Below are 15233 nucleotides of genomic sequence, written 5' to 3' on the forward strand. Positions count from 1 at the left end.
TAGAAAATACAGGGCTTTCATGCTAACAGAAAAAGCACTAAGTTTCCTAACTGAAAGATGGATTACTGGGCAGTAGTGGCACAAACCTTTAATCCTAGCACTTGAGAGGCAGAGGCAGGCAGATCTCTGTGAATGTGAAGTCAGCCTGGACTACAAAGTAAGTTCCAGGCTAACAAGGGCTATAAAGAAAGACCCTTTATAGGAAACAAATCAAAAAGATGAAATGAATCAGGTGTTAACACATTCCCTTATACCAAAGGGAATATGTATGACGATAAATACAAATGTCAATTCTTAAATTTCATTTCTGTTGCTATGACACAATACCCCCCCAAAAAAGCAATGTAGAGAAAGGGTACATTTTAGGTAATGAGTACAGGATAAAACCATCATTTCCAGAAAGTCAAAGCAGGGACTTGAAGCAGCTAAACAAATCAACAATGAAAGCAGAAAGAAATTATTGTGTTTATATAATATTTGCTTCTGTTTGGTACCATCTCTGTATTTACAGTCTAGGAGATAGTGGATGGAGCCCTTGGTCTTACCAAATAAGTTAAACCAAAACAACCCCAGACATGTCCCCAGGCCAAGGTGGTCAAAGATCCCTCCTTAAGGCTCTCTTCTCAAATGTTCTGCTAGTAAAAAGGCAAAAAAACACGTGCTTTATCACTAAATAGTTGCCAAAACCAAACCATTAAAAAAAAAAAAATAGAAAATGCTAAGTGATGGCTGTGTTTAAGACCCTTTGTGTTTGATAAGACTTAACTCAGAAGCCGGGCATAGTGGCACACGCCTTTGATCCCAGCACTCAGGAGGCAGAGGCAGGAGGATTTCTGAGTTCCAGGACAGCCAGGGCTACACAGAGAAACCCTGTCTCGAAAAAAAAAAAAAAAAAGAAAAAAAAAAAGAAAAAAAAAAAAAAACCCAAAAAAAAGACTTAACTCAGAACTCCAAAAATGAAATATCAGTTTCCATACTGTATGACTGTGACCATATGAGGCCATCTCATGTACTTCCTTAACTTCATTTATAGCTCCTTGATATCTAAGAAGGCATAGTATTTATTTTTCAGAAATAAACTATGCTATAAATCTAATATTTATATAAACATAATGGTGTACTGCCCAGCCTACGTAGCAAACAAATAATCTTTCTCAACCAGAAGATAAACCAAAGTAAGCTAGTTTATTATTGCCCCAAAGATTGGGAATTGAATAAAAGGCCTAACATGTTTTAAACAGTGAAGTATCAAAGCATCACTAATGGGCTGAATAACTTTAAAACCATTTAAGTAATTAATAGCAAGTAAGTGACTTCATCAAAAAATTAGCACAAAAATTATTTACCAACTCAAGCTGGGTGTGTAGCTCATTGAGAAAGTATATTTTTGTCCAGCATGCATATAGGCAAAGTAAGCCAACAGAAGAACGGCATGCTTACCAAAGCTGGAACAACACTCTTCACAGGAAACCCTCCTAGTGTCTCCTCATTCCCCATGACCAATAACTGACACATTTCAATGACGGCCTGAAGCTGTTGACTTTCATCACTGGCTTGTAGTCCTTGAAGAAGCTGCTGGGCCTTAGAACCTTCAAGAGAAAAGAAGACATTATTTTTAACACTGAAAGCAGAAGAAATAAATGGCTTAGCACTTAATAATATTATTCTTCCAGAGGACTTCAATTCTGTTTCTGGCAGCCATGCCAGGCAGCGTACAACCATGGATATGAATGCAACTCCAGGGAATCTAACAGCTTTTCTGTACTCCTCAGGTGTTCATATGTGTGCACAGACAGACATATGGAAAAATACTCACAAATACATGGGAAAAATGCTAATCTAAACATAAATGTTAAAATAAACACTGATGAGCTAGTAGAATTCTGAGATATTTCAAAACAAATTTTTATCAAATAATGTAGAAAGACATAGGACAGAAAACTTTAAATAAATACCTACTTGGTAACAAAGCAAAGAGGGAACAAAGGAAAGCAAGAATGTGTCTCTAGCAAAGATAGGCCTGTGACACTAACACTCAAGGGAGAATTAGCTGCATCTGCTCATCCTTAACATGACTGAAGTTACTTGGTGTCTGTCTGCCTTCAACTGAAACAAACTGACTTAAATTTTAGTAGCAAAACTAACCATAAACTAACAACTGGTAGCTTTGCCATGAGTACACTTTCAAAGAAATGAAGGCAGTGAGTACAAAGTTGTTCAATAAAATTTCTTGCTATGGTGTCCAAGTGTCAAAGGAGTATTACATTTATTTAAATATGCACACGTGGATTAAGTCGAAAACAAAAAGTGAGAAGGGGAAAGCAAAATTAAAACAGAATAATGCCTAAGACATGAGATACTCTGTGTAAAAACAGCCAACCTTTGTAGCTCTAATTATATTAGCAGATGCTGGCTACCTTCAATTCCATTATGCAAATAATGAGTGAAGAAAGTGCTCAAAACTAAAGTTAATGCTGAAGGCATAGTGTTTGCCTAGTATTTGAGGCTTGGGGTTCAATCTCCAGCATAGTAAACAAATAAGTAAAATCTACAAATGTGTTCTATCACTTCATGGATGCTTTCATATTCAAGACTTTTAAACTCATTTATTATTATTAAGTTTTGAAATATATAAAACTGGAATCAGAGCTATCTGAAAATCTTGGCAACACAATCACCTAAGGAGAGAAATGCTGGCAAATAGGCCATGCAATGAGGGTTTCATAAACATTGAGGCTGACAATCCCAAGGAACCACTGATTCTGAAATGATCTAAAGATAATAAGATATATATAAGAAGTCTGAACTTCAGTAAGACAATAGCAATATCCTAAGTACCTAAGTCATTATCCAAGTACTACATCAGTAGATTTGGAATATAGATCATTTTATACTCTTAAACAATTAAAATAGGGGGCTCAATGGTAGGCACCATGTGACCAGTATGGATTAGGCCAACCTCTCACACTGAAAAGCCAGAAAGCAAATAGAATAAAAGCAGCAATCACCACCCACAGCACTGTTTCTCAAAGTTAAGTGTAGTTATTTTCAAAATGTGGTACAAATTAAAACTTTTTAATGTCTAGAAACTAAAGTATTATGTGTTATGATATACATAATATTAAAAATACCCTTTTCTCAAAACAAAAAACAGAAGCTGTATTACTTTGTATCTAGCAAGTCATTTCAACGTCCTGTTAGTAACAACAGGAGACATTACTCCTATGCTTAAATCAAGTATATGGAAGAACTGTGCCACATTTTGTCACGAAGATTAAAAATATTAATTTAGGAGTAGAGAACCAATCCTGTTAATGATTGCTGTTTCAAAGTCAACATAAAGAAAAATAGGAATTAATGAATTCAGCAGCACTAAGTAAAAGTACTCAGGCTGGCACTGGCAATGTAATGGATTAACTGAGGAAAACGGGAGGGTCCTATTTTGGTTCTTGTTAAGCTACCAACAGTTTGTACTATCAGCTCAGACAGCAACTGAGATGGAAAGGGGAAACTGGAGTACTGCAATAACTAGTCTCACCCTTATCATTGTGAGGATTTCAAAAACATTCTGCATAGCTACAGACCAACACTGGAGAATGATTTTTGATTCAGACCCAAACAGTAATAATTTTAGGCTTTGCAGGCCATATGATCTCCACTGCAGTTATCCAACTCTGACTCTGGAACTATAGTTCCAAAGTAGAAAGAACAAAACTAATAAACATGGCCCTGGTCCATTAGAACATTGAAATTCACTTAATTTGAAACTAAAAATATGATGCTTCAGGTTTTTTTTCTAGTACATTTTCAAACATTCTTAGTTCTCAGGCTGCATAAAAATGAGCATGCCAGTGAGATGGCACAGTCCAAGCCTCACAACCTACAAATTAAGCTCAATCTGTAAAGTGAGAAAAGGAACTCTTGACAGAGGTCCTCTCACATCCACATAAACTCCCATGCAAACATTAAAAAGAAAACAAAATAAAAACTAGGTATGGTCCTGGGAAATAGTTTGTGGAACTCTTAACATTTTATGTTTTGGGAAGAGAAAGAGAGAAAATAACTACCAAAAGTTATCTGGTCAGGCCTCTTTAGCTCTTTTATACAAAATGTTAGAAATATATAATAAAACAATTAATAGACTTAACTGATAAAAAATTGGAAATACAGAATTAAGAACTAGGAAAAAACAACACTTCTAGAATATTAATGTGACAATCTAAATTCAAGCAATAGCCTGGGAAGATGGCTCATCAAAACACAAGCTCCATTGCCTCAACATGACCAACAAAGGCGGTTGGGGGAGTAGAATTTCAACATAGAAACCCGAAATAATCAATGAATTGCCTATAACTGAAAAACACAGTATTGCAAATCAACTCACTACAGAGCAAGTGGGTAACAAAAGATTGCAGCAAACAACTTTTAGAAAAATAAAACTGATGTTAGGCACAGTGACACTAAGTTCAAGGTCAGCCTGGGCTACACAGAAAACAACCTAAACATATACACTCTCCCTCCACCTCACGATCACAATCCCCACCCCATCTCCACCCCCACAAACAAACAGAAGAATATCCTAAAACAAAAAGGATACAAAAGTCAAATGAAAAGCTTAGTGAAGATAAAACTATAATAATCAGAAAGAAACAGAGTGCTGATTGAGAATATTATGTCTAAGAAAATTTCAAGACACACGGATTTCTCAAACAAAACCAGAAATGATTACTGGTCACTCTTAACTCCCATCAAGTATGGCCCTTCAGCTGGAAATAAATCATGTAAGCAGAAATTAAGCACAATAGAAAAATAAACATTTTTACGTTACTTCTAAAACAATTGTTGTGTTATCAAAACTCTAACAAATGTCTGATAAAACAGTAATACAGAGGAGGCCAGGAACTAAAGTACTGCAATTCTTGCAACTGTTTGGAATATGACAAAATATTAAAACAAAGCAAGCAATAATAAACAAAAGCTATGTGTAATAATTTCTAGAGTAACCATTAAAACACACACTAGCAGAGAAAAAATTAAAATACAAGATTAATATCAAATTGTAAGTCAATAATTCTCACCTTAAGTTTTGTAAAAGCCCCAAAATGTGACACACTATCCTAGTGTTGCACATAAGCGTGAATACAAGGCAGTGGGGATTTACAGTAGCTAACAGAACTTTGTACACATCTATCATTTGACTGAACCCTGTTTTCATAGGAAAGCAGGAATACCTGTCAATATGCCCAATTTAAGACAAGAGGGAATACAAATTGGCTGAATTTGGCTCATTTTCTCATACTATAAAAGCAAGTATCAAAAAGGCTCAGAATGCCAGATTCAAGGGCAATCTGCACTATAACATAAGGTATAAATTAGCCTAAGCCAGGCAGTGGAGGCTGATTTAAAAATATTTATCTTAATTAAAGATTTGAATGTAGTCAAGGTTATGGCTATGCCCCGTCTTTAATCACTGCACCTCAGAGACCCTATATTTAAAAAAAAAAGATTACAAAGTAACCTCAAAAAGATCCCATAATCAAATGGGACAATGTAAACGTCAATGAAAACCACTAAAACTATTGTTTAATAACTGGAACAAGTGCGAGTGCACTGTTTACAATGAAATGTATCCCCAGCCACAACCACATCTCCTGAAAAAAACCCTTATAAATTAAGAGGATGCAAAATCTTTTAAATTAGGCAAATAATCTCAACTATCCTACATAATCAAACAAAAGTGAAAGTCATCTCTTTTATGTATTTTCACTAAATTAATAGTTTGATATAAAATGCTACCACCTTGTAATTGTTATTACCTTGACATTTGAGGTTTTACAGTTTGTCAGGAGATAACCAGAAATTATACAATTCTTTGTATGTGTGTTTTATTTCTAAGTTTCTATTCATGAATGCAACAGAGTATGCCTGTGCAGGCATGCCACGGCATGCATATGGAAGTCAGAAGACAACTTACAGAAATCAGTTCTCTCCTTCCACTATGTAGGTTCCAAGCATCAAACTCATGGATCATGAGCTGCTTCTGGACATGTCACCAGTACTACAATCATTACAATAAAAAAAAAAATGCTAGCATTTTGAGTGATTATTTCTCATTGGGGTGGGGGTGGGGGATATCAAATCCAGGTATAGAGGTGTGAACTTAAGAACACTTGCTCTTTAAGATCAGATTTGATTCCCAGAATTCCCAACAATCAAATGGAGACTAACTACAACTCCACTGGTTATATGACACTCTCTTGAGCCTTCTGAAGGCACTGCATGCACATGGTACATATATATATGTATATATATACACATACGTGCAGGCAGGCAAAACACTCATATAGTCAAAATAAATTTTAAAACAAATTCAAATGTGAAGCAGCCACTAAAAGTAGCTGAATATTGTACAGAATATCTTAAGAGAAATTTGATGCTAGATATTATTAATAAACATGGTCAATAACCTAATCGTGTATTTATATTAACAAATTACTTATATTAAGAGTCTTAATTTTTTAATGTTAGTAATTCAGTTCAAACTACCACAAGGAATAATATGATTAAGCATAAGACTAAGGACTAGAGATATGGATCAGCAGTTAAAAGCTATCACTGATCATTCAAAGGACCCAAGTTCACTATTTAACATCCACACCAGGCAGCACAATTACTTGTAACACCAGCTCTATGGGATCCATCTCCCTTTGCTGGCTTCTGAGTCCCACCCCATCACATAAACACATATGCATACACATGCACAAGGACAGGCAACATACCACAAATACTATACAGGGAATATGGAGCAGGATATGGGGCTAGATACAGCTCCATGTTTAACAGCACTGACTTGTATTCCAGATGAGCCAGGTTCAATTCCTAACACCCTCATCGTGGCCCAAAACCTTCTGTAACTTCAGTTCCAGAAGATCTGATGTCCTCTTCTGGCCTCAGTAGGCACCAGATATACAAAGGGTACACAGACATACATGCAAGCAAAGCACTCAGAAATAATAAAAATTAGTAAGGCATGCAAGCATTACACCAGCTAAATATGGGATTTCAATGTCAACAAACTTACAAAGCCCTGACACAACTTTTCGTCCCAATCTTCAACTTAATGAAATGGCAAAATAAAGTTTGTTTATTTAAAGAACAAAAACAAAAACAAGAAGCATATTAACTGACAGCAATATATGAATCCATGTTTAAATAAAATTTAAAATGCTTTTAGGATAGTAAATTTGATAAACATAATCACACTATTATCTTCAGCTTTTTAAATGACCTTGCTTAGTTTTAGATATAAGTTAAAATATATGCAAATGCCCATTAGCTTTCAGTGTGAAGGAAAAGACTAAGGATATAAATGAAGCAGTACCTGCTGAGGACTGTTAAGCTCTCAAATATGGTCTGGGGCTATATTTAATTTTTATCTTCATTATGCCATTCCCCACCTCCAAACTATAAAATTTTTTCTCATCATTCAACCTTGTAGCTAGCCTACCAGGGCACTCCATGGCTTGGTAGATGTGCACACTTTTTGGGTTTTAAAATCTATCACATCCACACTTGCCCTGTGGATACTCTACTTTCTAAACATGCAAACTCAGCCCCCATCCGATGTAGTATACATTCTTTCCTTTGGCTCTATGTACTATGTACTATGAAATCTCCATGTCTCTGTAGTTTCTCTAAACAGAACTCTTTCCCAACTGGCCTACATTCTTAATATTTTCCTTCTCTTCATTTTTAAAATATTGTATTACCTGTGTCCAAAGTAGCTCCATGTAGAAAACAACTCTGCTTAATTATATTATTAGTATAATATCAGCATCTAGTAAATGGTAGCAAATAAATAAAAGAGTTCTTAGAAATGCAGGTATTGTAGTGTCCACCTATGAATCCAGTAAGTGGGAGGCCCGAGGACCCAGAATTGTAATGAAGTTTGGATGCTCACAGAACTATCAAAAAGGAAAAACTGACAGGGTGTGTTACGCTGAGACGTAGAAAAACAAAAACACGAGCCAGGCATGGTGGCTCATGCCTTTAATCCCAGCACTCGGGAGGCAGAGGCAGGCAGATTTCTGAGTTCGAGGCCAGCCTGGTCTACAAAGTGAGTTCCAGGACAGCCAGGGTTATACAGAGAAACCCTGTCTCAAAAAACCAAAAAAAGAAAAACAAAAACAACTGTTTTTTAAGTTTTCTTGCTATTAAGCTAGAAATGGGTTGTTGTATTTGCTTGGGGGTGGGGAAAGCACACCAGAGGGAAGCTTCAGATATAGAAATATAAAATGTAATGTTGGATTGTGGGGGAGAGGGGGAGAAGGAGAGAGACACAGAGATGGTTTCTCTATATAATTAGTTTTGGCTGTCCTGGAACTCAATTTGTAGACTGTCTCTGATTCCCAAGTCTGGATTAAAGATATAAATCATCACACCTGGCTTATATATAATGCAATGTTTTAACTACAAAATAAAATAGGAGCAAGGAAGATGGCTTAGCAAATAGAGATGCTTGCTATAGAAGTGTGATAACCATATAAAGTTAGCGAGGACTAATTATAAAGTAGCCCTCTGACCTCCACATACTTGTCCTAGCATGTACGTACGTACACACACACACACACACACACACACACACACACACACACACACACACACAAATACCATCAATGCTTGATGAGATGCATCAGTCAGCTACCAAGCTGACCAAAGTTATAGAAAAATTACTAAATGCAAGCCAAGGAAAACATTAACTGGACTTATAGGACAATATTTCAGTTATAAATCAAGACTATATGTATTAGTCAGTGTTAGGTCAACCATGAATGGCTCTGGGTTATAATTAATCTGATAGTCTGGTGAGAAGTAATGCTGCTGAGAAATCTTCCTATCAGGTTTATGTTAACACTATCTTATGGGATGAAATTTGTGACACCATAAAAAGCTTTGAACAAAAAAAGGTACAGTCAGATGATCTAACTATAAATCTAAATTCTAAGTAACTTTTAAAATATTTAATATGGATTTTTATAATTTCAGTTGGGTAGTCAAAAATAAAAGTATAGAAGGAAACCTAAAAGATACTAAATTATATGCCAACAAATAACCAATAAGAATAACACATAACTAATTACTAAGAGAAATAAAAATTGTAAAATATTCACTTACTAGCTCCGCTTCCAATTGTTCTATGGAAAAGTTGTGACATCCGAGGCCCGAGAGGACCAAATAGGTGAGGAGGAAGACCCCTGGCCTCTAACAGAGCTAAAGGAAAAAAAAAAAAGGGCAATAATTGAGTTGATTTAAAGTAATTGATCTTCTCCTAAAAAATGTCAAGGAACTGATTCATCTCACACAATTAGCACAACGTTACTTTGCACTATGAATTTTACGAGAAATTACATTAGATTTCTAAAACATTATACATACACAAATTTAATTAGTTATTATACGTTAAAACACCTCCATGCCATTTCTAAAAATGAAGTTTTGGAGAGAAGTTAAAACGTATACAGATTACAACTATTGAAGAAAATCAAAGTATTTTAGGTAAGTCATGGACTAAGAAGCCTTGCCTCATTTTCCTATTAACATTACTTCCCAGAAAGATTTTGGTCACCCTGTCCAGAAGCATGAAAATCATAAACCACTTTTACCAGTTGTAAAGAAAAGCTATGTTCATAAGTGGTATCATGGGGAAGCTTTTATAAATAATTGCTATTTATCTCAGAAACTTTCAAGTAATGTGAAACTTTCACATAATGTCTCTTGCAACCCCTTACATTGGGAGTGTATTAAAATCTATCATCTGAGATATAAGTACAAACCCACCTAATTCATACATGGAGTATATGCAATAAAAGATTGACAACATTAAAAAAGAAAAAACCAACTAGAGTTTACAAAAGAACATGGGGTGTAGGGAAAACCCACCCTGTTAGATTTATGTTTTTAGATACTAGAGAACAACAACATATTGAGGTGCTTCGTAATTTATTACTAAAGCCAATTATACATGTAATCATACGAAGATTTTTGAAAAACTATGAGGCTTTGCTTGGTTAAACAGTAAAAATGAAGACACAGACAGGTCATCTCTGAACCCAAAGCGTCAAGTTAAGAAATTTAAAAAAAATTTTTTTCCCAGAAGGTGCGGGTATACCTAGAATTCCTAGACAATATTCAGAGAATATAAATGAACTGAGTTCAAGTCAAGAATAGGACTATCTGCAGCCTGTAGTAATCATTTCTTGCAAACTCAATGGCTGTCTTTACCTTGTAATCGTCCCATCTCAGAATCATCCGATTCACTCTCCCCAGAGGTGGTCATGCCAACAGCCCCTGCAACAGAACTAGAGGCTTGGGGAGAGGGGGAAGGTAAGGATTAGGAGGAGCATTTAATCTTTTATGTCTGGCTTACCTTAAAGAAAAACCAAAGCTTTATAGACTATAACACGTTAAATCTCTCTTCCTACACACTCAACCATTCTACAACTCCCTGCCATATAAAATTCAGGAGCAAAGGAAGAGCTGAGCACAGTTATATAAACATAAATTTGCAACCTACATGCCCTTGAAATAGCTTTCTCCTGGATTCCTCCTCTGCCATTAGTCAATCAAGTCAGGCTTTTATTTAAGAAATGTAAATAATCATTTATCTATTTTCTCTACCTGCAAGAGTGTGAAAAGATCATATACAATCTTCCTTTTGAAATGAAATACTGAAGACACACATTACAACTAACACACAAGTGCAAAGAACTGCCGTCAAGTATGAAAAAGAGAAGCTAAGATGCCAAAAGTTAAAGTAGAATGAAGAAGCAGAAGGATTCCACTACACAAAACATAGATGAGCCAAAATAGAAACAAAACCAGTTTAACAGCATCAGATATTATAAATCTAAGCAAAGGAGAAGAAACTAGTAGTATGGTAAATCGCTAAGTATATGCTTAGACCTATACAGCTTCACACATAGGTTGTTCTACATATAATCACATCATTAGCAATACACAGCCTACTTACTAGATAATGACAGAATGGAAGGCAAAAGACAGAGGTCTTTAACAGACATAAATTTTGAGAGCTCTTCTGAGCTAGGCTAGGTGATGATGGCAAACTCATCATCACCATAGGAAAGACAGTCAGGCAGACACACACACACACAGAGTGAGCGAGAGAGAGAGAGAGAAACAGAGACAGAGACAGACACTAGAGAGATAGCTCAGGTAAAATGCACTGACTGCCCTTCCAAAACTGTCCCAAGTTCAATTCCCAACAACCACCTGGTGGCTCCTAACTGTCATTAATGGAATCCAATGTCCTCTTCTGGTGTGTCTAAAGTCAGTGACAGTGTACTCATACACATAAAAATATATAAATCATAAAAGCAAAAGATGCCAATGAGCCAGCCACCAATTCTACATTTTAGAAATGTTGTATACATTTATTTATGTATACTTTCTTGTTGTGTATAGTGTAAAGGATAAAGCCTTTGAGATTTAAAAAAAAAAGAATGATAAAAAAGACTAAACAAACTGCACTATACAAAAGCTACTTATGAGGCAGCATTAAGGTGCTTATATGCTGAATTGTCAACATGTTTGTTTACAGAGATCCTTCATGCACAGGAAAAAAAATTAAGCCTTCATCACTTAAGTGTTCATGCCAGCTAGGAATCAGGTTAGAACCCAGATAGCAAGGTTTCACTCCTATTCTCTGAAGTAAACACACCCCTCAGTTGGAATTTTAAATTCAGTTATAGTCATTATACCAATGTCCTATAAACAAGTAATAGTATTTTAAGTACTAATTAAGACCTGTTAAAGTGGCTTTAACAGTATGGAGAAAGCAAACACAAAGTTAAACATAAATTACCCAAGAATCTATAATGATTAAAGGATATCTATATTTCTGATAAATTTCAAAATAAACACCAATTACATTTCCACAAAGATTTTAATCAAGAGATACAATTTGTGAAACATAATTAAGAGGCCTGTTCAGTGATAGAGGACTCCCAGATAATGAGGCAGGCCTTAGTAAAATCCTCATGGACATACAAAACAGACCAAAAGGATGTTACAATTCTATTATAGACTTCTAAATGAGAGCACCACTGACACCCCCACCCCCAAAACCACTCTATAAAAAGGGATAGGTACTCTGCTTTTGCAAAAGGGTAAGTTGCCAATTGTCAAAAAAAAATTTGCTACCACTCAAGACAAAGTGAACTTTTTGGCAGCCCTTTTATGAGTGGGGGCCAGTTGGGCGTGGTGGGCACACCTTTAATTCCAGCACTCGGAAGGCAGAGGCAGGTGGATTTCTGAGTTCGAGGCCAGCCTGGCCTACACCTGAGTTTCAAGACAGCCAGGGCTATACAGAGAAACCCTGTCTCAAAAAAAACAAACAAACAAAAAAAAAAAAACAAAATAAATATATACATATATACATACATAAACACACAAATACATAAATAAAATAAAGAAATGAGTGGGGACCAATGGGGGACATCAGGTTTCTCCATCTACTGGTACCTGGCTTACTCCCAAAATGTACAGTGTCTCTCACAGTATGTTGCCTTAGGCCACTACTGGGGTCACAGCTCTATAAACAGAAAAGGTGAAGCCCAGCTTTTGATAGAGGTACTGGGGATCTCCACTAGCTAGAGCTCTTATGCAGTGAGTCCCTCCCCAGCCCTTGGCAACTCTTTCAAAGTCTGACACAGTTGTCCAATGAAGTTACATTTACATACTGTTTTACAAAATTAGGTATTCAGATCAGTCTAGGCTTTAAGCTAACTATTAATCAAGTTGGAGAGACAGTTGTTTTGTGAAATGTAATTAACCAACAGCTGTCAACTCAAAAACTTTATTCATGGTACACACCTTTTCTGTACTCTATAGTCAAATATAATATATGACTATCAACAGAGACAGTCAAAACCCAGATTTTATATTAGAAATATAAAACATTTTCAAAAAGGAATTCTATTTTAGAATGCCAAGTTTAGAAACACTTTAACCTTTTACAATGGAAAGATAAAACATTATAAGGCTTATAGAATGATTTTCACTTGCCAGAAATTGCTAAGTAGCATTAGCATATGTGTAGGTAAAGGGGCAATAGGAAAATCTATGTCATAAAATTTTGTACTAAGACAAAAAGGGCACAGTTGTTTTTTACTGTGCATTCCATCATCTGGTAATACAGCCATAACATAATTTGTAGTATTAAAAAAATGTAATCAGAAAAAGAAAAGCATTAAAAACTGGGTACATTCCAGATGGTGGTAGCACATGCCTTTAATCCCAGCACTCCAGGAGGCAGAGAGGCAGGTAGATCTCTGTGAGTTTAAGGCTAGCCTCGTTTATAGACCAAATTACAGGACAGACAGCAAAGAGAAACCCTGTCTTGAAAAATTAGAAAAGGAAAACTGGGTACTGGTATTGTAGCTTCCACCTTTAGTTCCAACACTTAGGACAGGAGAAAGGGTAAGCTCTGAGAGTCAGAAGCCAGAGTGGTCTACATAAGAACTACCAGCTAGCCAGCAATACACAGTGAGAACCTATCTTTCATTCTCTATAAAACTATATCCTCTTTATTTTGTACACTTTTAACTTCAAAACAAAGTAAAACCAAAAACACGGCAATAAACAACGCCCAAACCCACTTTGTGGTGATGGTGGGGTTTTCCTGCTTTAAGACATCAACAGAGTAGAAGAAAACAACCACCGGACAGCAGCAAACAGCCAGGTACAGCCATGTTAAAAACAAAACTAGCTGCTTTCTAGGATAGGACCCTGATCATTTCTGGAAGTTAGGAATTCTTAATATAAAATGTGAATGCCAAAACATGCCTATTTTTCCTTGTCATTTCACTGTTCTGAAAAAAGTCTTCTAACCAACTAGAGACATCACTTGGAGACTGACTTCAAAAAGTAGTTGAAATGACGACAAATAAGTCCTCTATCAGTCCTCTATGCAAATTTAGGTCCGTATTTTACAGGTAGAGAAATTTTTTTCCCAGAAATTTTCCCAGCACATTTTCCCTGAAGTATTTTACAGCCAGAGGAATTTGTACTATCCATAAAGGACCCCACCCACAAAGCATATTAAACCCAAATGCTCCTCTAATAACAGTTAACACCATGTGTATCTTCTGCAACAGTCAACATCCCACAAGTATCTATTTACTGATTTTAAATGTGAATGACAATAAAGCGCACTATATTCCCTTGATGCATTTATACTCAATAATATATTGAAGATCAAATTCCCCTTCCCTATTCTCCTTTTAAACCTTGGAATGTTATCCATACAAATTAAATTCTTTTAATACTTAGGGAGAAGACAATGGTGTACCCATGTACTTGGTTTCTAAGACCTGTATTGAAAGGTCATGCATTTTAGCTTGGAATTCTGGGAAAGCTTAACCAATATGTGCCTCAGTTTTCCCTCAGTTATAAAATGGCAGTAACAGAACTCACACCTCAGCAGGTTGTTTTCAATATCCAATAGGAATATGTGGGAAATGTTTAAAGCCACATCTGCAGAGTGAACAGGTGTTGCTGTAATTACTGTAACTATCAACTTTAACAATATATTCAGAAATTCCATTCCTGTCACTCAATTTGAGAATTGGCCTCACACTTCCATATTCCAACTTGAAATAAATAATGAAAGGGTAGAAAGTACTGGAAAGGAGAAGTTGTGTATTTTCAACAGCCTTAATGAGCCTGCAAATGAGTAGTTTGTATTCTTCCAAATATTTACCAATTAACTATTAAGAAAAAGATTTTTAAAATTTCATTTCCAATAGAGGAGATGCTACAAATCCACTAATTTTTTTTCAAAAATTAAGACATAGAAATTACTTCAAAATTAAACTAAGCTAAGCAGAGTACAGTAACTGTAAGTAACCAGACCTTTCCAGCAAACTATGATTTATGACCAGCCATAGGTATGAGAGAAAAGTACTGTATATCCTAATATTAAATCACACTACATGAAAGTGCTTTGTTCATTATGCTTTGCAACTAAACTTGATGTGGCGTGATTGTAGAAATACACATTCACAATGATAAACTACAGTATTTTTTTCTGCTTAGAAAGAGCAATTTCACATTAGATTTTAAAATTCACTTGCCACAGTTTTGGTAATGAGAACAGATACTTAAAGCAAAAAGAAGAAAAATACATGCTTTTTTTTTTTCGGCAATCCAAGATA

At 35.7% G+C, this 15233-nt stretch overlaps 1 protein-coding gene across 49 annotated transcripts in view; it reads right to left on the bottom strand.

The window, feature by feature from the left end:
- Positions 1-15233, bottom strand: part of Trip12 (thyroid hormone receptor interactor 12) — a 128816-nt gene that overhangs the window by 45954 nt on the left and 67629 nt on the right. For 43 of the 49 annotated variants that reach the window (NM_133975.4, XM_006496429.3, XM_011238654.3 and 40 more), the window contains 3 exons: positions 10282-10365; positions 9175-9270; positions 1441-1589 (listed from right to left, as the gene is read on the bottom strand). In NM_133975.4, coding sequence (NP_598736.4) covers positions 1441-1589; positions 9175-9270; positions 10282-10365 — 329 coding nt within the window. Of the gene's footprint in view, positions 1-1440; positions 1590-5974; positions 6076-9174; positions 9271-10281; positions 10366-15233 lie in introns of those variants that run through there. The other 6 variants (XM_030249293.1, XM_030249267.1, XM_030249259.1 and 3 more) reach the window with 2 other exon arrangements.

Source organism: Mus musculus, chromosome 1 (assembly GCF_000001635.26).
Source record: "Mus musculus strain C57BL/6J chromosome 1, GRCm38.p6 C57BL/6J".
Taxonomy (NCBI): domain Eukaryota; kingdom Metazoa; phylum Chordata; class Mammalia; order Rodentia; family Muridae; genus Mus; species Mus musculus.